The 24,938-nt window shown below is 39.1% G+C and overlaps 1 protein-coding gene across 7 annotated transcripts in view; it reads right to left on the reverse strand.

The window, feature by feature from the left end:
* Nucleotides 1–24,938, reverse strand: part of AGO3 (argonaute RISC catalytic component 3) — a 123,313-nt gene that overhangs the window by 39,668 nt on the left and 58,707 nt on the right. For all 7 annotated transcript variants that reach the window (XR_012688072.1, XR_012688071.1, XR_012688070.1 and 4 more), the window contains 8 exons: nucleotides 15,189–15,323; nucleotides 14,391–14,478; nucleotides 6,428–6,575; nucleotides 6,098–6,217; nucleotides 4,430–4,552; nucleotides 2,221–2,354; nucleotides 1,653–1,837; nucleotides 692–851 (listed from right to left, as the gene is read on the reverse strand). Coding sequence is in view for 3 of the 7 variants with exons in the window: in XM_075195468.1 (XP_075051569.1) it covers nucleotides 692–851; nucleotides 1,653–1,837; nucleotides 2,221–2,354; nucleotides 4,430–4,552; nucleotides 6,098–6,217; nucleotides 6,428–6,575; nucleotides 14,391–14,478; nucleotides 15,189–15,323 (1,093 nt within the window). In the remaining 4 variants the exon portion in view is untranslated. The remainder of the gene's footprint in view (nucleotides 1–691; nucleotides 852–1,652; nucleotides 1,838–2,220; nucleotides 2,355–4,429; nucleotides 4,553–6,097; nucleotides 6,218–6,427; nucleotides 6,576–14,390; nucleotides 14,479–15,188; nucleotides 15,324–24,938) is intronic.

A 24,938-nucleotide genomic window follows, 5' to 3' on the forward strand; every position in this document is an offset into this window, starting at 1 on the left:
TACAGGGGTAGTAGCACTTACCCTGTCAGATCACTCAGGATCAGACAAGAGAGAAGACAGAAGACTTTACCAGACAGAGGAATCATCTGACAGGGTAAGTCAGTAATTCACTATAGCGTTGTCTCTCCTCTGAATAAGCTGCACAAATACTCTGTGAAAAAATTAAGGATAATGTTTATCCTCAATTTTTTCACATGATTTATATAGGTGTGTCTTATACAGTGGAGCGTCCTATACATGGGGAAATACGGTAGTTACTGTGGAAACATGGATGGTTTTCTGAAAATACATAGTCCTTACCATTAACAATGGGCTTTTGCAATATTAGTTATTAATATTGTAATAAACTAAACATGAATTGAAATTGAAACCTATAAGTTTAGGGAAAATGTGAAATCTGCCCATTTACTATCACTGGGCGGGGTATTGTCATAACAAATAATCTCCATAATGGTCTGCTATCTGCCACTCCACTTCACTATTTTTGTAATGCCTTCTTTCATCCTACAAATCTAACTATTTTCTATTAATGTCTATGCAGAAGGTTCTTTGGCCAACAGTCACCTAAAGACACAATTATTGTGACAGCTGCAGACTAAAAGTAAGTAGCAGACTTTGCCACATAAAGCATTTAAAGAAGACTTCAGCAGTTCCATCCCAAGAAGACAAATTAATAAAAATATTTTCTTACCGTTGATGTGGGACTAGGATATTGTTAATCCCTCCCAGTTTGACATTAATTTTTAGGCACAGATTTGAGAGAGTTTGAGGAGATGTTTTTATTACATTCTTCACTTGGACGCATTGTGTAGCCATCCCCAGCAACGTGTCACCAACTCGCTTTACTTCCGCTGAGAAAATGACAAATGCCATTATAGAGAGCAATGAACAATCACATGGCACACTTTCAGATGGATAGGACTAGCATGAGCTCAAGAAGTTTTACAGTGGCAAGCATAGTTGTCACAATGACATGCAGAATTACTCACAGAGTAGCTAGGGCAGTTGCACCTGCTTATACTTAAAGCAGCCCATAACATTATTTGTCTTTGTACATTACCAGATGGCTGAATTTCTTGTGACCTTCCTGAAACCATAACACCAACATGTCACCCCTCCAACCAACTGTGGCACTGTAACTAATCTTTCCAAGATATAGTTTTAGAATAAAAACGCCTAACAACATTTCTGCTTTGACCCCTCTGAAGCCATGTTATATCCCTATGATGTAGGACACAGATAAACATTTTTTTTCACTAAAAGGTACTTCTCTTGGGCAAATTAAATATATAAAACAGGAGTAGCACAGTGGTTAAGAGATCTAACCATAGAACATGGACATTGAGAGACTTGCTTTTTATGTATGTTTGAATCTGCTTGGGAGCTGCTAGTGACGTTGTATCCCTTTGTCTCCGTGTCCCAGATACAAAAAAACTATATTACAATGTCAACTGGAAATGAAACAGTACAGGGACAATTATGTTTTAGGGGATGTTGAAGAAAATTGCCTCAGTAGGTTTAATCTTTGGGAAACACGCTTCAGCCATCATATTAATATAATTATACAAGTTGAATAAAAAATACTAAAAAGGCAATAAATCGGTGAGCTAAACCATGTAATATAACAAAATAGCATTATGCTCTTAACTTACCATATACTGGCGTTTTTCCTGGCAATATGACGATGATGAGCTGGAGACCAGAATATGTGTTTTTAAGGTGTCTGAACATTGGCTCCACACTGTCCGCACCCTGCGCATATTTACAGAAGCATGGCTGACCCTGGATGGGCATCCCAGCATCCTTTGAGATCTTCCTCAGCTGGTCTGTGAATCCTCTATAAAGCAGACAATTACACGGTCACTAAAAACAAGCTTTTATTGGTCACATTTAAACATCACATTGAAACAGACTAAAATTTCCAAATAAAAAAAAATATAGGGATGGGGATTGGAACATTGGAATGGTTATGTGAAAGCCACATAACAGGTGTAAATCTTCTATATTCATATTAATCCATTAACAATATATTCCTCAGTTATAAAAATTAACACGTCAGACTTTTCCAATTAGGCTTACAATTTAATAAACAATCAAGCAAGAATGTTAACATAATATAACTAAACCATTTCATTACTTAACCATATTCTTTTTTTATGATAAGCTTTCCCAAATCCCTCTATTTTGTACAGTCTAGGTCCAGCCCATGAAATGTCTTACTTCAAGATTTCTTCTCTGCACTGCCTCTGCGTTGCAAAGCATGCAATGGCCCACATTTTAATCTCCACACCAGTGTGGAACTGTTTTCCCCGCATGTCCCAAACCCCATGGCTCGGAGTTGCCACTGTGCGGTTCTTAAGAAGAAAGGAAGATGTTCATGTGAGACAGAAAAAAAAAAAAAGAAATGAAAATTAGATTCATATAAATATTCTGGATTTATTTACCACGACAAAAAAACCAACATGAATCGTAACAAAACCATAGCAACCTCCCCATCTTCTGGACTATGCATTTTAAATGCATTCTATATTTCACAATTTATTTACAAATTATCCAGCTGTACACCTAATAATAAGGTAACTACACTTGTTACTTTTTAGTTACACAGTAGATTGTTATTGAATAGAAATATTTTAGTGTATGGCAGATATTCAATGAAAATCACACATTGGGGCATATTCAATTGACGGCGGGATCGCCGAAAATCCTGCGCTTGAAAAATATTACCGTTAATACGGTAATATCAGTGAGTAAATTACCGTGTTAACGGTTTTCCCGCGCAGGATTACCGTAATAACGGTAATATTTTTAGAGCGCGGGATTTTCGGCGATCCCGCCGTCAATTGAATACCCCCCATTGTATAAAATTCAGAGAGATGTCACTGAGATAACAATTCTTTAACTCATCCAAACTATTGGGTGAGCTGTAAATGTACAATTCTTCACTGTATAGCCGAAATTCTAGAAAGTGTGTGTGTGCGTGTGTGTGGTAACCTTTTGATTTTTTTTTTTAGATACGTACTAATTAATATCTGATTGGATCTCAAAAATAAGTAAATAAAATATATATAGAAAATAAATAAGCATGTAATGTGCGTGTAGGAAAACCACAAGTCAGTTGATACAAAAGAAATGTGAAAAGGGATAGGTCTGTAAAAAAAGTATAACTTGAGCTCTGCTAGCTTAAATGGTCTCCACACATACTACATTTGCAGTCATATTCTGCACGTGACCTGATATCACAGAGTGTTTGGTGGTAAAACCACCCCTATGACTAAAAACAAATGAAATTGATCAGATCACTATTGCACATGTTGGTAATTGTAGTTAGAAGATGACCACACACACGGGCCAATCTTCCAACTGCACTAACAGTACCCAGCTGTTTGGTCCAAAAGCCAAATGGCAGGATGTTATCCAGTGTGACCCCACTGGAAACTGAGTGACAGGATCATACAGTTTATGGCCGACATAATAGATAAATGTTCAAGATAACAGACAGAACATACAAAATAAAAAACATAGATGAAGAAAGTGTTGGACAACTGATTTATCAAACAAACGTAGCCATCATAAATATAGACTTCCACAGAAAATAGCCTATAGATTACATTACATAGTATGAAAATATTTTCTTAGGAGTTTTTTAGTAGTGGTCAGGTTGTTAAGAGCCAGTAAGGACAAATTAAATAAGATTCCTTAGGCTATTCCCTTTGGGTACAGTTCCAATATTTCTAGAAACTCCCAAATTTCAAGCCTTTTATCCATGATTTTTATATTATTATTTCAGCTGATATAAGAAAAGATGAAAAAAATTAAATATGCTGTCAGTAAACATCTCGACAAAAAATGTTTACCCTTGTCTAAGGCACAAGTGAGAGAAAGCATTATACAATCTTAAAACCCCAACATTAATATGAAGGTGTAAGCCTATGGTTGTGTTATAGGAACATTTTCTGCACCCATTGTAGGAAACTGACATTTATCCTTCTGCTTATACCGGCACACTGCAGGTAGTGTACTTGCTGTATTCCTATCACCACAGTGTATATACTCTATAAACAATGCAGACATACGAAGAGGATAAATACCAGGACATCAGTTAGTTATATCATGGACACAGAATGCACCTGAGTAACACCACACTTCATGAGTTTAAGTGCCCCAATTCTTTCAAAAGAATCTATTCTCATGGTAGAATACAGAGCGATAGTAAAGAACATAAAGAAGCTGGTACTACCACTAATATTACAAAATAAGAGAATCAATGAGGAACCCACATTACCACTGAGAGGAAAACAATAAACAGCAAAGATGTAAATAACGCGGTACTCACGCCACCATGTTTGATAAATATACAACATACTATACATTACATACAAAATACTAGAATATATATATCGACAGGGAAGGTGCTGCTGTCACATACTCTCCCTCCATATTGTAACATTGGTGCTGGAAGTACTCTCCCCGTCACGTGAGCCATTTCGTCCCGCACCTTAAATTGGAATTCTTGAACAAATGGGTCTGCATCATAATTTGCACTTCTAACCTGAGTAATAAAAAGAAAAGTCATTATTGCACTCTAATTAAACAAAACAGTTTTCTAACATTAAGCAAACCTATAAGGGTTCAACTGCACCTTTGGGGAGCATACAGAGATACACACACTGTTAACTTATACAGAAAAGAATGTTGCTTTATGTAAAAATGTTGGCGTTATGTATGTGAACAAGTTGCAGCAGTATTAAAGAGGATGGACTATCCATGACTGATCTCATCATTTTAAGATATGTCCACCTTAGTGGACAACTTTTTTAAAAAAAATATTTCTTAAATTAAAAAGTATTCTTTTTAAGAGCAAGTAAAGATACCATTTGAAATTACTATATTTCAAGGGCTATACATTACTAGGCTGAATAATATACAAGAGATAACTGTAGTGTTTATACTTAACTAAATATGTCCATCATGCTCTCTTTCACTCCTCTGCAGCAGGTTGCCTTGTTAGGAGGGAGGTGCTTCTCTAACTCAGCAGGCAGAGTAGGAATGCCAGCTTAGCAGACTTGCTATGCAGAAATGCACTGTGTGGATTGGTTGGTACACAAGGGCAGGGCCAGTGATGTCACAGCAACTCAAATACCTGCAGAAGCAGCTTTTTGACCTGCATCAGATCCCATCAGGACACTGTCCTAAAGATGTGGGAAGACCTTCAGCTGTCTGTAGTGAAGTGGGGAGGTAATACTTTACTTTTGAAGAAAGCTGTAGTGGAATGTCAGGTTAATACTGAACAATGTGTTTAACCTTTAAGACTCATATCTTAAAATTTAAATTTTGGGATTTAGTGGTCTTTTAATTTAAACCTCATGCGTACAACTGTTGCTTAGATAGACTCTCTAGCAGAATGTACTTAACATTACCTGAAATAAGCAAACATCACTTTACCGGCTGCTTCAAGGAAAGGGCACTGTATGGGATAAAGGGTAAGGCACGTGGCCCTACTGCCACCATAGTTGGTCAATGTGAGTGGATTTACATAACAAAGCACAAAAACTATAGGTGCAAAAAGTTGATACACATCCTTTAACACAACCAGACACAAGAGACTGAAACAGCGCATGTTCGTGACAGATGAGGACCCTTGTTGCTTCAGCCCCACCCTTCCAATGGTGTCAAATTATAGGATTACCCCCTTTAAAGTAGATGACCACTTTTACCTGATCTGTCACATAGTTTAATAAACTTTTTTTTGATGAATGTGTAGACATTTTCTATATCTTTTAAATCATTTTGTTTCAAATACAAGACTTGGAAGCAAAGCTGCAAGAGAAGTGATATCCACAAAGTCCAAATGACCAGTATTCATGAAAGTAAAAAAACTGTACACATTGCACCGTACACTTACAATGCAAGCACCATGTTCTACCCCATGTATTATGGGAAATATTATCCATTGCCATAAGGGATAGGGCCAACCGCTACCTTATGCAGTGATCCTTGGAATCTACTAGACTGCCAAAAGCTAGTCAGAATAAACAAGAGTAATTATATAAAAACAGAAGCAGCTACTTTCCTACAGTCGAATTGAACAACTCACCAGCCTGCTAATCTCTTCCTGCCTGTCCGGAGCAGACCGGGCTGTTGCTTTGATCATAGTGGAGGTCTGATTGTCAGTCAGTTTCTTGATGCATCGCTGGCCAGCTACAATGTTACAGACCTGTGTGTAAAAGGCAGAAAACACATTAATGAACAGATTTTCTGTCAGGTGTTATCACATCACTGACATACAAAATGAGTAGTTACCATAACACCAAAACAGTTTGTTCCTGGAGTAACACAGTTAATTATATAGGTTGGAGATATACCTCAAGTTCTCCATATAACTATGAGCATTTAAAATATCTGTCTGCAATCAGGTATTCCTTACTTCTAGAGGCAGGTATGTGTGTTTCTGTTCCTGTCCAACTTGCAGACAAGGCAAATGAGGATACTTCAGCTGGAGATTATACTTTTCCCTAAAGTACTGAGCGACTGTCCTTTCTACGGTCTGCCCATTCTCCAACTGTAAGGGGAAGCTAAAAGAAAAAAAGAAAATCAATCATGTCAATTACTGAATATGGAGCATGAAGTAACAAAATAATAAATGGAGGCTTCAAATCAAGTAAAACATAACTCAGGGGATGTTAGCACTAAAGGAACACTAGGAAGTACTCATTGACAATGTCCTGTGAAATCTCTCTTCAATTAGGTACTGCTTATGTGTTTCTGATTGTCCTCTCTCCTCCTCTGTATAGTTCATTATTGTGTGCAATACAATCTGTAGACTGAACATAGCACCGGCTTTCTAGTCTTCTATGTTTCCTCTCCACAGCTACTGACTAGCTCCCTTAGTGTAGTCTCCATTGCAAAGAGAAGCTCAGTAGTTCATTGGTGCTGCTTACAAACTACTCTCTAGCCTCCTCTCTCCACCTCTACCATCAGGATGTTTAGACAATGCTCCATTTCTGATTTCCATAATACACCTTTCCCCTTCTCGGATATTCACCTTATCAGCAACATGCTCACCCCCACTACTTTAACCTCTCTGCTGTAAAACTCTACAAAGCCTCTTCATACCCGCAGAAATTGTAACTCTCTTTATCTTCAACACTTTTCCACGTCTTTCCAACACCTTCTCTCCCCAAATTCTACATTCTCCTCCCCTGATACGACAGTACCACATTTTCATCAAACCTTAGCAGCCCTCGATCAAGTGGCTCCAGCGAATATGCACACTATATATACTACACATTGACTTCGATGTCAGCCACGGCACACTAAAGCAGCACAAAATCTTCAAAATATCATCTTGGTATCATCTTCTTCGACAAGCAATCAGCTCAATTCCTTCCCAGCAGCTTCTCTTCATTTTATCCCACAATGAATTGTTTCTAATCTTCTCATCCTCCTACTCTTTGTTCTGTCCTCTTGAACCTACACCCTCACAAAACGTTACATCTCCGTCTCCTGTGCTCATTCCACCACTAACTAAAATCTGTTATCTCTCGCTCTCTACTGGCATCTTCCCCTCATTATACAAGCATGCAGTGACTACAACTATTCTGAAAAAAAATAATTCTGACCCAAACTCTCTTAAATTACCGTCCCATCTTTCAGCTCACATGCCTCTTCCAAGCTTCCAGAGAGACTTGCCTACACTCTCCTCACACGCTGCCTTTTCGCAAACAACTTTTTGGATCCTCTACAGTCAGGCTTTCGTTCTCAACATTCTATAAAAACTGCGCTGACTAAGGTGGTCAATAATTTGATCACTGGTAAAACTAAAAGCCATTACTCGCTTCTAATTCTCCTGGATGTTTCTCCTGCATTTGACACTGTTGACCATTCTCTTCTCATACAAACGCTACAGTCCCTAGGTCTTCAAGACACTGTCCTATCCTGGTTCTCATCCTACCTATCTAATCGTTCTTTTAGTGTTAATTTCTCTGGCTCCAATTCTGCTCCAATTCCTTTAGCAGTTGGAGTACCACAAGGCTCAGTGCTAGATCCTCTGCTATTCTCTATCTATACCGCATTGCTTGGAGACTAATAAGCTCCTTTAATTTCAGTTTCAGTTTCTTCTCTATGTGGATGATGACACAAATGTATCCTCTCCTGATCTCTCGCCATCTGTGTTGTCCTGCGTTACTGGCCGTCTTTCTGCCATTTCATCTTGGATGTCCTCTTGCCAACTCAAACTAGTTAATAATATTCCCACTCGCCAACAGAAGATACCTACCTGACATTTCTATTTCTGTTAACAACGTGACCATAAATCCCACCCCGCATGCTCGCTGCCTAGGTGTGATCTTTGACTCCGAACTATCCTTTTTTCCCCATATCGACACTGTATCTAAATCATGTTACATACATTAAAAAAACATTTCCAGAACATGTACATATCTTACACAAGACACTGGAAAAACTCAAATTCATGCACTCATCATCTCCCGCACTGACTACTGCAATTCCCTCCTTACCGGTCTTGATCAAAACAGACTCTCACGCCTACAATCTATTTTGCATGCAGAGGCTGGATTGATTGCCCTTATAAATAGTTCTTCCTCTGCTGAACCGCTTTGTCAGTCTCTACATTGGTTGCCTGTTTTTTAACAAATCCAATATAAAATACTTCTACTAGCCTACAAGGTCATTAACAAAACTGCACCTAAATACATCTCCTCACTTGTCTCAAAATATCTCCCATCTGGACAACTTTATTCTGCATAAAATCTGCGTCTCTCATCCGCTCTCTTTACATCCTCCCATTCCAGTTTACAGTACTTTTTTCGAGCTGCACCCACGCTATGGAATTCCCGCTCTCACACAATAAGACTTTCTTCTGGTATAGAAACTTTCAAGCGTTCTCTGAAAACCTCTTCAGGCAAGCTTATAATATTCCTCAACCATCCTCTTAACCTCACTAGGTTACTCTATTAACACCCTTTACACAAGACAAACACACTCTGACCCCCTAACCAACATTGTTGTGTTACTGGATCATATAGCATACTAATTACTTTTTACTTTTGCAGTCTGGCTGGACCGAAATGCAATATGTAGACTTAACCTCATGTATCAAACTCCCATTGTCCCATAAATTGTAAGCTTGCAAGCAGGGCCTTCTTACCTCTCTGTCTATCTGTATTACCAGTATTGTCTATTACTACATTTGTCCCAAATTGTAAAGTGCTATGGAATTTGCTGGAGCTATATAAATAGATGATGATGATGATGATGATGATGATGATTGGTGAAGCCAATAGCAGCTGCTATTTCCTCTCCGTAAACATGTCTGGTTAATTCAAGTGACCAGTACAATCCAGGGACAAACAATTCAAGCTCAGAAACAAAATAGTGCTATAGAGAGAAGAAGGTAGAGGACAGGATAATTGAAATTCCAAATACAAAAGTTAAAGTTCATTATCTTATATTTAATAATTTCACTGTTGTCTTCATTTGGTGTTAAAATACAATGAATAAGAAATGCGGGTGATTAATATTAAGATAAAAGCTAGGAGTTTCCTGAAGGATCATGGGCACCCAACCAACAGGTTAAAAATCATTGATATAATATAGTCTGTTTAAAACTGAAGAAGAGCTTTGTTCAGCAATAGCATAGTTCCTAAAATAACAAGATTATAATTTATTGTTTGACTTCATTAGAAGAACAAGAGTAAATTGACATGACGCGTTGTTTAGGTGCAGTAATCACCTCGCAAAGTATTACACAGCACTCCTTTAAAAATTCCATATTGCAAAAGGGAACACCTGTGGCTTTATAAACAGGGTAGCATTAGAGGAAAGATAGCTTGCATGGTCATATGTTTAAATTATAGGGTCAGACATTGATCTGAGCCAGTCCAGACACTATTCTGCTTCAAGCTAGCTGGCCCTTCCCCAGGCTCCAGGCACTTTACTACATGTGCCATGTGTATCAGCCTAGGGCATATCGCCCAACCCCTTCCTCATCTTCAACCCTCTCCTTAACACTCAGCCTAATGTAGCCTCCTCCCCCACAGCAAAGGCGACTGCAGTACTCAGGGAGGGGTTCACAGAGGGCCACAGACCTCACACTTTCCAGACCTGTCATATAATTTGCAACAGAGTGCGGCAGGTATACTCCTCATCCAAAGGTGAGCAGCCTGGGGAACTGAAAGTCCCAGCAATCTCAGATTCTGTGCAATCAGAACCTAAAATCAGCCAAATTCACAAAAGCAAACTGCATTTTTGGTAAATAACGTAAAATCCTTTTCTAATAATCCTTGGAGAACACTGGAATACAATGGGATATATATTTGGATGTGAGGAGCTCTGACACTCAAAACATTTCTTCAATGAGAAAGCTCCTCCCCCTCTATACCTCTACTGGCTAAACATACTTCAGTTTAATTAACAAATCCCCTAAAAAGAGCATAACAAGTGAAACAACTAATAAAAAGGAACCAATAGAGAGGAAAAAGTTCTGAGCCCAAACATTAATAACAGGAAAACAGAACAAAAAAAAGTGTCTTCCATGGATTAGGACAAAATAATTTTATGGAAGTACCAAAAATCCCATTTTCTATGACATCCTATGGGAGACACTGGAGTACAATGAGGACGTCCTAAAGCTGTCCCTAACAGAGAAAGTGCTCCTTAACAATGCACAGAAACTATCAAGCAAAGAAACCATTCTGGACGCAAAAGTGTAAAATCTATAGAATTCCATAAAAGTGTGCACTGACAACCACGTGGCATACCAGGTGCTGCCCCGCTAACGAGTTATACCCTGTCTCAGACATATTCTGGCAAAACTCTGGAACCACAATTTCCTGGTCCAGGTTACAACGCCCTGAGAACAAAAGATTGAGGTCCCAAAGAGACCACAGGGGACATACGAAGGCTGTACATGCAGCAATTCCTGGAGAAACATTTGGACCTCAAAGCAATAATGCCAGCTTTCTTTGGGAGAACACATACCAAGCCAACAACTGGTCCTTAAAGGAACTGAGCCTGATGCCCTAATGTAGATGTAGGGAACACCTTTCTGCTCACACCAGGAAATGTATGCCTTCCAGATCAGATTTTAGTTCCAGGTGGAAACTGGTTTCCTGACCAAGAGTATGGTCTGCACCACACAGTTTGAGAAATCTTTAGCTATTAGGCTAGCCAACCCATTAAAGCTAGCTGTACTAAATGTTGATGCAGGAACAGGCCTTGGAAGAGAAGGTCTGTTCACAACGGAAATATCCACGGAGGAGCTTTCAGCATGATAATCAAGTATCAAGACCACCTGGGCAAGTCCGGACCTACGATGAGTGTGTGGATTTCTTTTGATCTTCTTTAGGATGCACGGGAGCATGGCTACTGGAGGGAAGAGTAGGCAAGAGGAAATTTTCAAAGCAACCACCATGGTGTCTATGAACAACGTCCTGAGGTCTCTGGACCTGGCCCTGTAGTCCTTCATCTTATAGTTCAGCAGAGATGACATTAGGTTGACATCAGACTTTGTACCCCCCAGCCCGATGCACAAGTTGTTGAAACAGGATGGGTGGTACCTTGACCAGTGGCGTTAGTATTACCCTCAGCTCCAGAACATTCGCTGGGATCTTGCACTCATCCAGTGTCCACCGACCATGGATATGATGTTGAAGGACAATTGAACCCCCAACTCTGGAGGCTGGCATTAGTAGTGAGAAGAATCCAATTCCAGATGTTGTAGGGACATCCACTGGTGAGGTTGGTCCTCTTTAGCTACCACAACAGGGACTGATGTACTCTAGGTGACAATACAATGCCTTTAGAAGTCAGTATGTGAGATCTGTTCCACTTCGAGACAAGGTAGTTATGGAACTCCGTTGAGTGGAATTGAGCAAATTGGACTGCCTTAAAGAAGAAGACCATTATGCCCAGGACACTCATGCAAAAGTGAACAGACACATGTTTCTTGGAGGGACTGCACCATATGTTGAAGAGAGACTATCTTGGCCTCTGGTAGAAACATCCATTGTAGAAGGGTGTCAAAGAGTAACCCGAAGAAAACCATTCACTGTGACAGTACCGGGCTGGCTTTCTTTAAAACCAGGGAACAAGTTTTAATTAGAAGGTTGTCTAGGCATGGGATCACAGTTATCCGCTTGGTCTGCCGCTATGACCTTTGTCCATGAACCCATGAACTTCCCTTGTTCCATACTGCTGATTACAGATCCGTGCAATTTTATTTTGAACTTGTCCGAATGTAGATGGATGTTAGAATTGGTCTGAAGGACCCACCGGGTATCTGAACTAAGAAAAGATTGGAGTAAACACCCCTTCTGGAAGCCAGGAGAATCTGAATGGCATCTCTGAGGGCAATTTTTTTTTGTGAGTTCTCCTGGTAGCCCCGTGGTAAAAAAAATTCTCTATAGGGACGACCCCTTGTGATCTATGACATATTCCCTTGAGACAATGTCGCTGACCTAAGAATCAAATGTTGAATCAAACCACCTATCATTGTACAGAGGGCAGAGAGGCGCCCACCACAGGTGTCCTCGGGTGGGTGACCACCCAGACTGGTTATCAGTGGGATTGGAATCTGTACTCCTGGCTGTTCAGGATTACTATCCTTTCTGCTGGTTTCTCCTGCAGGTTGGGTCCTAGAGGTGGCCTGGCTTCTCAACTTTTCTGGGGGTATGAAAGAACCAAAAAGGAAAAACCTCTAGGTTTAGGAGCATTAGATGGAAGGAACAAACTCTTCCCCTGGTGGTCATGGAGATAATCTTGTCTTACTCCAGGCCAAACAAAACCATTTCTGAAAAGGGAACGAATTCTAGAGTGCGCACAAGGGGCAGCCACAGCCGAGTCCAGGATTGTGGAAGATCTGGATAGGGGTACCACAGGCACACACTCCTTAAGATGAGATTCCCACTTTTGTGTGTCAGCACTGGCAAGAGGGTACAGTGACTGCAGCCTCTGGGATAACCAAAATCTGCATAAAAGATCTTCAAATTGAGTAGAAGATGGCAAGAAAACCACCACCTTTCTGACGTTTGAAGAGGGATGCATACTGAACGACATGTTCCTTACTTACCTAAATGTTCAGAATCTGTTGGTCTGCCTTTACCAGAGCCAGTACTCCCTGTGATGAAGAGGTATCTTCCTCTGCCATTGAGAAACACTCTAGGTAAGAGAGGACCAACATCTCACCTTCCTCCTGAGAAGAGAGATCTGAAGGGGAATCGTCTCTAGAATGTAAGGCCGCTGATAATGGGCGTCTCCAGGACCTGAAAGCGGATGGCGAATCTCTGTTGTCTCCCAGAAGCATCCACTCCAAACATAATGTGCTAACCCCTGAACAGTTTTAGCCATTTCATGGGTCCAGAACGCTCCAGTTAAAGTCCCTATAACTGAATCTGTGGGACTCCGAGTAGGGAGTTTGGGTAGGCAGAGCACCCCAGGTTCAGAAACAGAAGTGGAGCGCGAGGGAATCTGATTGGCTGTTTATTGGCAATAAGTTGTTGAGTCAATTCTGTCATGGCCTGAACCACGAACCATGCCCAAACCGCTTCTGGTGCCATGGTGAGTGCAGGCACTGAGCCTCTACTTCATATGCCGACACAAGGCCCCTGATAGAGCAGGGTGTAGGCAGACAATGCTGTACAATACTAGTCTTATGCACACTAAAATACATAGCAAAATAACCCTCCTTTACAAATGCCTTAACTGTATGCAAGTAAAGAGGGAGAGGAGATGCACCATGAGTCTGTACAAATATTGGCGGGCTTGCCTGAGAGGGAAACCTACAAAAGGAGGAGCTTTTAGAAAGGGGAAGTACTTTCCCTCTGTGATACAATGGAATGAAGGCTTGGTTCATCCGACTGCCCCTTGTCCTTCTCCAGCTCCACACTGGGCAACCAAAATGGTAGTTCCGCTATCACTCTGTTCCCCAGTCATATGGAGACTGACCGCCTTGAGTAAGAAATAAAATGCTCACTACCCGTATGAGAGGGGAGCCTTACCTTATTCGATACCTTCTGGAGCAGTTTAGCCTGGTGATTTCACACACAAGGACATGGCAAAGTCACTTCCCATTCTACTCTCCATTATACATACTGCATTTAGCTTATGGGTGTAGAATTCTCCTCAGATAAAAACGATTAAAAACAAAAACAGTTTGTTTTTTGCTTTTAATTAAAAGGCTATTTTGCATCATAAGTGCAAAGATAGGGTAACTCTTATAAGGATGGCACAGTACAGGAAAACTTTTTGTCTTTTAGGTGTACCTTTACATCCAAAGATTCATTTACATTAAAATTGATCTCTCGTTGAAAAGAAACCATGACCATGATATATTTATATGTATACAACACAAAAGCCTATTTGAGGCTTACGTTTGATGGCTGGCGGGCCTCCTTGTCACATTGCAAACACGGTATTTCCGTCTCATTGTTCCACAATGAGTCACTTCAACCTTCAGACCTGTACCAAGCAGATATTTTGATGAGCACATGTATAACGAGCTAAGGAACATGCTACAAACTAGCTGCATAACCGTATGTGTATCACATATATATCCAATATTTTGACCAACTGTCATTTTCAGTAAATCCCCTCCCTTCCTTACAATGGTACTTTAGTAGGGATCTCTCCCACGACCCCCCACCAATCATATTAGCAGTAATATAATCTTTCGGTGCTGCTTGGATCTCTCCTTCTACAGAACTGGCCAGTATCAAAGGTAAAAGGCAGATATTCCAGCTATATGGTAGTACTGGGACAATACTAAGTATGATGTATAGTGGTCGCAAGGGAGTGACCCACACTAAAGTAATCTTACAAGCAAAGGAGGTGATTTACTAAAATTAAATTTAAAGCGTTAAACACCTTTAACAATAAAATATTTGAATGGCAAGTGTTTCAACTGGATGCGGTGCATCATTAATGTGTGGCATCTCACCCAAAAGAGTTACAGAAAGATACTTTTAGTAGGCTGCACAATCTCTAACATGTATATTTAGGCTCTTGATCAACCTGTATGTATAACTCTCTCATAGCACAAATTACTGTTAAGGACATCCCTCCCGAAACCATTTGCTGATAGCCATTTCGTTTTTCCTGTTGAGGAAGAGAGAGTGAGCCTAAATTTAGTTATTAATGCGCATAGAACTTTCAAACATTCTGACACTTACCCTTTATCTCTTTGGTGAATTTTACCCGGTGAGAATCAGTCAGAGGTCGCGGTTGTTCATCAATGTTATGAATATCTAGAACTTCACACATGAACTGAATAACTGGTTGTGCTTTGTAGAAGGCAGTGGCAGAAACTGTATGGAATAAAGCATAATATACACAAAGGGTTTCAATAAAACAGATTATTCTCTTAATGTGTAAATGCACTTCAATGCAGTGAACCACTTTATTATCATAAATCCAGCCAGAAGTCAGAAGAGGCAGGCAAGGGCTAAAAATCATTAAACGCAGGGTACACGAAAGCTGCTTGGCCTGTCCAATTTGGGCACAAAAATTTGCCAAGATCCTACGCTTAAACAGCGTAAACAAAATGTAAACCCAGTTAAGAATATTTATTTACTCTGCATAAACACAAAGTTAGTTGTAGGTTTTATATTTATACAAATAGACTAAAAAGACGGTTAACTGTTGTTTTAAGATGGATACATTGAAGGTATAGATTTTTATGTCTCATCGAAACAAGTAAGAAAATGTTAAATGTGTATTTTTAGTTTCTGCTAAATGGAACCACTAAGCAGGTGTAACACTTACAGCATTAACAAACTATCCCATTTGCAGTGTACACTTAATAAAAACTGATGGTTGCCATGTGTAAAAGATAAGATGCAATGAACATTTGAATAAATAAGCTACATAACTGTCTTGTTGGGAAGGAAATAAGACAACATAAATCTCACTGGCAGCAACCATTATAATAGCTATTTAATTATGACATATTGTTTTCCACATTCCAAACAGCAACACTCCATATAAATTACATTATGAGCATAAGATATAAACACCCAATGACAGAGCAAGTAAGGACACTTGACACTCCCACTTCATCAATAAAAAAGACAAACCATAGACACTTTTGTAATTGCAAGGGTTAATTTACACTTTCTTGTAATTCTACAATAATTAATGCAAGGATGTTACATTAAATATGGTAAATCTCTTTAACCTACTTGCTGGAATATCAACCATAAGACACAAAGACAGCTGGTGCTGTAGGAAACTGACCAGATAAATATTTTTATTAAAATGGACAAGTTTTTTATTCTAAATGTTCTCACAAAAATTATATTGTTTTGCAAAGCTGAAGTTCACAATACACTGCACATGTATATAAACAGATACAAATTTTTTGAAAAGGCATATTATGTGCTGTTTGATACAGAGAGGATTCATCTTAAGACTGATGGTGCCATAATAATTAGAACTTTATACATTTAAACTTTGCTATGATTACTAATCGGATTACTTAAAATAGCCCCTAGTCGCAATTTTCCCCCACTTGGTAACTTGGTGTTTGAAGTGGGACGCATCTGAGTTAAGCCCAGTGTGCACTAGATTAGCAAATTTTCTCTATGGGTTTTCCATCAGGCACACCCCTTATATGTGCCCACTGCTGCCAAATTGTATTGACTGCTAAAGTTCACACTGATCAATATTTTTCCTTACAATGTGGGTTCTTTGAACACAATATTTAATATATGAGTAATTACATTTTGTTGATTTCATCATTCTGTGTAAAAATATGCTGTATGAATTGATGTTTTAGGAGAACACGTATTGTAAGTTACTGATATTATATGAATTGAGGATTCTTTGTGTGAAGTGTTTTGCATACATGGTGTGTGAATTGAGGAGCCCAATGCTGTGCAATGGAAATGCATATGCTATTTGACAGGTTTTAAAATAAACCACTTGGAATCCATGTGAGGTAAAGCATGAGGCTCCCAAAACCATAAGTGAAAAACCTTTACCTGGGCCCTAGCTGCTTCCTGCTTTATTGTCAGATTAGCTTGTTATAGCTTGTAACACTTGTTTAAATGCCTGCTGACACGTTATTAAAGATATAGGTCTTTCTTTGATTAACTGTATTATTATTATTATTATTATTATTATTAATTTTTATTTATAGGGCGCCACTAGGTATCCGTAGCGCCGTACAGGGACAGACAGAAACACGATACAGGGTGAGACAGCACGGTACAGTTAACAAAAAGCACAGTAACTCAGAAGCTCAATGTACAGCTAAACGAGAGGTGAGAGCCCCCAGCTAGAGAGGGGGGTAGAAGGGCAGGAGGACCTCACGGAAGAGACATGGAGCTGGAGAGCAGAGTTAAGGTGGAGGAGAACAGAAGGAGAGGAGGCCCTGCTCGAAGGAGCGTACAATCTAAGGGGAGGGTAGGACGGACTGAGACGCAATGGTGGGAGGAGGGAATGGGGAGAACGGAGGCAGAGACGGAGAGGGGGGGAGAGGAGAATGAAAAGGAGGGAGATAAGAGGGGGACAGAAGTGGGAGGGGGGTAGGGGAGACTGGGAGGAGGTCAATTAGGTCAACTGTATTGATTTAACTTATTACGGAGATTAAGGGTAACGTGTTCTCCCCCCAAAGTGCATCAGGTTGCCCATCACTGCTTTAGAATGATCATAATCTGATCAGTATGTAACATTTCATGCAGTAAAAAAGTATTTTTTCATTTCATTTTTTTTAAATGCATTTAATTGCATTTTATTGTATGTTGCAGGTTATTGTATTGTGACAGTATTTATTTTTTCCACATCTTAATATGGCAAGACAGAGTAACTTAATTACTTTTTCTGTTTTTTCCTATTCTTGATAACATTGGGGTGCTCTCATGGGGTTACAGGTAGACATTTAGGGCCTTATTTATTAAGGAAAATAAATGCCAATACATTGCGTATTTTATGCAAAATTGCTCTGCACATGCTCAGAATTAGACTATATGCCAGCGAACGCAAAAGTATCCAATTCATTTTCCAATGACACTTCCAAGAGTATACAATTTGAAGGGCAAAACGGAAGAGGGAAGTGGCGTATGCACGTAGTCAATGTATAGAAAGGGCATGCCAAGATTGCCAATACGAATATCTGTATTTCAAGCTTGGGGCATCTCTCAGTTACATGATTCTCAGGGCAGGACATGTGTATGTGCTGAGTGACAGTGATGACAGTCGCACATGCATGCTAGAACATGTGTTTGCAATCAAGAGCAACTGTAAAAATGCATTTTATTTACAGCAGGCATTAACAACATCCTGATAAATGTATTTCATGTAAAAAAAATGGATTTTTTTTATGTTAATATAATCATTAATGAAAAAAACAAGTGTTAATGTATGTATTAATTATTTTTTTTGTGTGTTCTGATGGGACTTTATACATACTGTAGCAAAGAGGCCTATTTGCCACAGCTCTCTTGCATAGGGACAGATGAGGTCCTCAGAAGTCTATTGGGGAAAGCTGCAAAACAGAGTTAATACCCACACAGTCATTCCCATAGCATACAAACACACTGCATATTGGTGTTATTGATTTGTAATCTGTGAATGGTTTGCAGTGTTTGGGTGGGGGTTAAAAGACTGTGTTGTTTCGATTTATGTTGGTGACTGATGCTAAACTAGTTGGCCAGTTATAAGAGAGCTGAACTATGTTTAGTTAGCAATTGGATCACCAGGAGGTGTAAGCAAGGGGTATTGCTTACTGGTGTCATCCTGACAAGAAGTGTTGCCAATTATTGTGATGCAAACAATAAATGTACATTTCATTTACAACAAGAAGTTTTCGGGGTACTGATGTCGGCAAGGTGCCCGTGTCACAAGTAGGGAGCTCTTGCTACAATGACCATAAGCATTATGCCTATCCTGCAGTGTGTTGTGTTTGTCTGCATAGGCAAGTGGCGTATATGCAGAGTGTACTTATACCCGTATTCCACTAGAAAAGTTTCTTGAGATACTTTTCTTGTTGAAAAATGGACGTACCTACATCCATTTTCTGCCCGTTTAAAAAAACAACAAAAACAAAACAAGAAACAAATGCAAACTGTGTTCACTTTGCTTTCCTTAATGGATCAGGACCATAGTGTTATACAGTAACTAAATTAGAAGAATAAGTTTTGCCCAATACATCAATTACATATACGTCTATCTTTGCATTCGATATTGTAGAAATTGAAAGAAATTATGTATCTTTAAAAACATGGTTATTAAACACTGTAAATAACTTTACCCTGCTTGCTGTATTATCAATCATGATTCTCAGAGACAACTGGTGTAATAGGAAATGTACCTGACAAATAGTTTTATTAAAATGTACAAGCCTGTTTTATATCCTAAATGTTCTCACAATAATAATAATGATATGTATACAAATAATGATAATGTTCACAAAACAATAATGATATTGTTTTGCAAAGCTAAAGTTCATGTTGTATGTTGCATGCATTTAACAAGTATGTAAACAAAGGTTTTAAAAACCAATAAACTACTGTTTATTAATACAGAGGAGCCAGCTTAAGACATAATGACAGCTGCAATGGCTCCATAGTAAAAGTAATACAATATATTATACTTTGCTTTGATTACTAAAAGGAGCTATCTGATCACTTATAATAACCTGGGGTGCACAATTATTATTACACATCCTGCATAGCTCCCAGGTACACAACACAGGGATTGGGTGTGTGGCCACAGCACAAAGGGAGGGCGTGTTTAGTGTTTTTGAAGCAGTCTCTCCTCTCCTCCAAACCCTCTTCATTGCTGTGTGAACCGATTTTCTGCAATGCCATGCAAAGCAGCAGTGAAAAGAACACCTCCCAACTTTCCCACCGATTGGCACAAAGCTCAACTCGGGAATGTCCTGCCTTTATCGGGATAGTTGGGAAATATGCATTTTGTATGTACAGAATGTCAAAATGGAAGCAGGTTAGATGCCAAACTAAGCAACTTTTATATTAGTCTCCCGGATATTCCCAGACCATATTATTAGATATATTAATAATATTCCTACAATCAGAAAAACAAATCTAAACTTAAGATGTACAAACATGATCAACAGTATTCTCCCTATTTAACTTCAATTTTAGGAAGAGTGAAAAAAGGGAAGTAAACCTTGACAGCACGCAACAGACCACCTACTATACACATTGAGATTTTACAACTATAAATCATTGAGAAATATAATTAAACAAAAGTACAATTAAAGACATTATGAAATGATAATTAAAAAAAATATATATTTAATACTAATGACATTGAATTCTACTACAGGTCTATTTAAAAAAAAGCAAAAAAACCCTGACCATTACCCCTTATAATTTTAAAAATGATGAGCTAGTTTAACACAATTTACCAATAAACTTGTCTCATATCCTTCTCTCTACTATCAGTGTCTGGAAAATGTGAGCATCTGACAAACTATCAAAAGACCAACCAGGCATTGCCTTTCGTTTGAAACAGTGTTACAAAGCTCCAGGCCCTCTCAAGGCACTGTTATCTGGAGTGTTAGGGATCATACATAAGGGAACTGAAAAGTAGTGCTAGCCAATGAAGAGAAAAAGATTGTACTTTAACCTCACTTTAGCAAAGCATTAGAAGTGATTTCATTAACATATCTCAAATGCTTTTCGCTTGCTGCATAGTGCAATATGTACTTAACTATCATTCCTACAGAATTCCATGATTACCAGCATCAATCTATAGAGCGCTACATACTGTACTGCACATACTGTAGTACTTTCTAATTGGGAGAAAAAGACATTACTAAAACAAGACTGGGTATTAACAGAGGTAAGACAGGCCTGCTTACAATCTTTAGGAAAATAGGAGTTTGATACATGAGGTTACATGCATATTAGTTCTGCCAAAGGACAATGGGAAAAGTGATTATGTGGTCATACAGCAATGTTGGCATGGGGGTTACATGGTTGTTTGAGAATAGAAAGAGAATAAATATAAATTTAAGTAAACAAAGCATAGGGGTGGAAATTGTCTGATAAGCCTAGAGAGATTCAGGATTCTTGCCTGAAGAAGTGAATTTTCAGCTAATTTTGACCCGCTAAGTATGGGGCACAAAATTACAAAAATAACCTGCTCACAGCCCAGTCTGAATTGGTTGGATTTTTATAAAGCATATAAAATGATGCATAGAAAATCTCATATCTCTGTATACTGCATCAATTAACATAAGTTTAAGCTCATAATGACAGGAAATAGAATCCTTTAAAGCCAAAATGGCAGACACGGTATAAAGCTTGAGATGTAACAATAACAATATCAAGATCAGAGGCATCCCAGAATTGGTGACATATGCAGACTTCCTTCCCTATGTTAAGATAGTGCTTCTCAGATTGCATTTTTCCACATGATTTCAGCTCAACTAACCTCAAGAGGAGCGCATTCCATTCTGTTAAAGCTGCACTGCGGGAAAATTATAAGCTAAACCGATGGGGGTTCCCTGTACATCTCATTATCCAACAGAACTACTCTAGATGAGGAGACTCAGCTCTTGAAAGGCTGGGACATTATCTGTGCCTCCCACTCACCAATTTGAACTTTTGCATTTATTTTTTGGTCTAGGCCAGGCCTGTCCAACCTGCGGCCCTCCAGGTGTTGTGAAATTACAAGTCCCAGCATGCCCTTACAGCTATCAACAGGTTGTCTACTGGCAAAGCATGCTGGGGCTTGTAGTTTCACAACACCTGGAGGGCCGCAGGTTGGACCGGCCTGGTCTAGGCCCTGACAGTTCAATATGTGGGAGATATTTTTCATATATTTTGGACATATCCTCTTATTCAGCCACTATGATCAGAGGTCTTTATTATGGCTTTTAAAGTCACCATGATCTCTCTAACTCCCTCCCCGCTAGTGGCTCTCTTCCACTTATACCTTAACCAGTTCCTGGCACATTATATGTACATATGGGGGTACATTTTAATTGCTGCCAGAGCAACAACAGCCCAAATATGGAAAAATCCTTCGCCTCCCACTATCTACATAATTGTCATCAAAATTCTCCTCCCTCTGGTTAAAATGGCATAAGAGCCACAAGTTTGTTACAGAGAGGGTTTCCTGCTTCTCCATTTACCAGATTCCAAACCTTTTAATTTGTGTGAAATGCCTTGCCATCCTTTATTGTTTACATTGAGTCAGTTGTGGTTTGCTATTGAGTATGCTACTAATTTTCAATGTAGTAACCTGTCTTTTGAACATCTTGTACTGTCTGATCCCTACTACGTAACCCACCCTCTTAAAAAAAAAAAAATTACAAAGTGGAATCTCCCATATTCCTCCCATATACAAAATATCACATGAACTCTGCAATACTTCTATTTGCCAAAATAGGCATGTCAAATGGTAGAATACTTAGGCTTGCATTATATAGGACTTTTTAACAAACTTTCTCTCAGACATAGTTGTATAAAAAGACAAAAGAAAGAAGTAGTCCAGTTTAAAACACAGTGGGTCCGATTCATCAAGGTATGCATACTGAGCGCAACATACATTTGTTTTAAAACGCACGGGATTCGGGCATACGTATGCCTGAATTCAACAAGGAGCGGGTCTGAAGATACATGCACTGATGAAGTAGGTCTGTACAGCTATACTACACAAGATACTGGAGGATAGATATACCTATGTGGAATATAAATTTGCAAAAAAGGGCACAGAATTTTATTTTTAATTAATGTCACCAGTTAATTATATCGGTAGTAATGAGAAAACCGCTAAAAAAGTTTTTTAAAAATATTTTTTTCCCCATAAAATACATTACAATGTTCTTAATGTATACTGTACATAACACATGTGTTTACAGTTTCTCGTGATTGCAAACATATGTTATAGCATGCATACGTGACTGTCATCACTAGTAATCAGCACTTAGACTAGCTCTGTAGCTAGAGCAAGAGATACGGCAGAACAACAAGTACCTTTGAGATGCCCAGAGCTTGAATTGGTAATGGCTGCATGTGCTTGAGTTTGGTGCGCTCTTACTGTACATTGACGACGGGCAAAGGACCCTTCCCTGCCTCATTCCTCCCAGAAATCGTAAACTCTAGTAAGTGTGCTATGTGTATGCAGATGAACTGAACATAGCTGTATTTAGTTGCTCAGGGTCCGGTTCTGGACATGCACAGATCAAATTTCCGGATTATATGCACAAAATTGGCATTTACATTTCTTGATGAATCAGGCCCAGTGTCTCTAACTGCAATAATCTTGGGTATCGTGTTTGAGCACATACATTATAGTATCATACACTCTTCTATCCAGCATATGCATTGATTGAGCTGCTAACTGCAAACAGGGTCGTCCTTTGCTTTGATTCCTACTTTTATGTCTGTGAATTACAGTTGGATCAAGGTGCGCAGATTATGACAACTAATTATTTACATGGAACAAAGCAGCAGGCAGAGAGAGGCCTGTTTGCACGAGTTAGCTGGGAGGAATCAACAAAACTGGATGAATAGAGACCCAAGAATGCAGAGCCACGTTATTGTAAGGCTCTTATCCAGGAGCAGTGTCCAAAGAAAGAAAAAGAAAACCCCCCAAAAAATAACAACTGAGAGAGATGTTCTGAGTCATGGCCACTGACGTGACTTCTGCAGGCTTCACAGGGTTTCCAATTACTTCTCCATTAAAATTAAAAAAAATGATTCGTTCTGGGAAACACACTTGAAGCAGAAAAATAACTGCGCTCTGTGCTCAAAAGGTAAAGCAAAATTAATATAAATATGACTAAGTCTAATATATACATTATATCTATATCTATCTATCTGAAAAGAATCCGTGAATCACTGCAATTATGTGAATAAATAGTAATAATTGATTTTTCACTCTTCTAGCATATAAACAGATGAAGTGCAACACTAGGATGTTAATAAACAAGTGGCTTGTGGAGAATGTTATACAATAGTTAGGTGCACCTATATCCCATCAAACTTGAGACAAATATGTATTGCATAATGCTGATAATAAAGAACAGAGTACTTGTCAAGCTCCGTTAGAAATTAGGTGTATTTAAAAATCTGAGCGCACAGAGAAATGGACCCCATTGTCACGCATAGATTAAAAATGTTCTCTGTTAATCACTGACTAGGAATCCCAAGGTGGTTCTTACAGTTCCCAGTGTGCAGTATCATCATCACCATTTATTTATATAGCGCCACAAAATAATGCAGTGCTGTACAGAGAATATTTGTCATTCACATCAGTCCCTGCCCTATTGGAGTTTACAGTATAAATTCCTTAACACACAGACAAGGATTAATTTTGTCAGCAGCCAATTAACCCACCAGTATGTTTTTGTAGTGTGGGAGGAAACCGGAGCACCCAGAGGAAACCCCTGCAAACAAGGGGTTTGGGGGCCTGGGACATACAAACTCCACACAGAAAAAGGTCCTGTTCGGGATTCAAACTCCTGACCCCAATGCTATGAGGCAGAAGTGCTAACCACTGAGCCACCATGCTACCCTATATATAGACCTAATAGAGTCTGGAGCACATAAATGGTGGAACTATCATATGCTAAGCCTCCATGTTGTTCTTGTTGGAGCAGCATCAATGTGGCAGAATGATGGACAGTAGACTTCATGGTACTCTTGTTGATACACCTTCGGTATAGCTAAAGAGTAACTGTTTGTGCTCAGACTATAAGCGTCCCAAAAATAGATATTTGAAAGTGAGCAACAATAACTTAAAAACTCTAATGCATTTTGCTACAAGATATCTTCAGCAGATAAGGTACAAATATCTGTTCATGAGACACTAACATTCTAAGCATGAAGGAGATCAGCACAGTCAAAAGTCACTCTTCTCACTCTCTGCTTCCCCAACCTGACATCAGGGAGAACAGTTTTTGATGAATGGTTACACTGGGGGTATCCTCTCCAACTCTCCTC

Source organism: Mixophyes fleayi, chromosome 2, assembly GCF_038048845.1.
Source record: "Mixophyes fleayi isolate aMixFle1 chromosome 2, aMixFle1.hap1, whole genome shotgun sequence".
NCBI classification, from domain to species: domain Eukaryota; kingdom Metazoa; phylum Chordata; class Amphibia; order Anura; family Limnodynastidae; genus Mixophyes; species Mixophyes fleayi.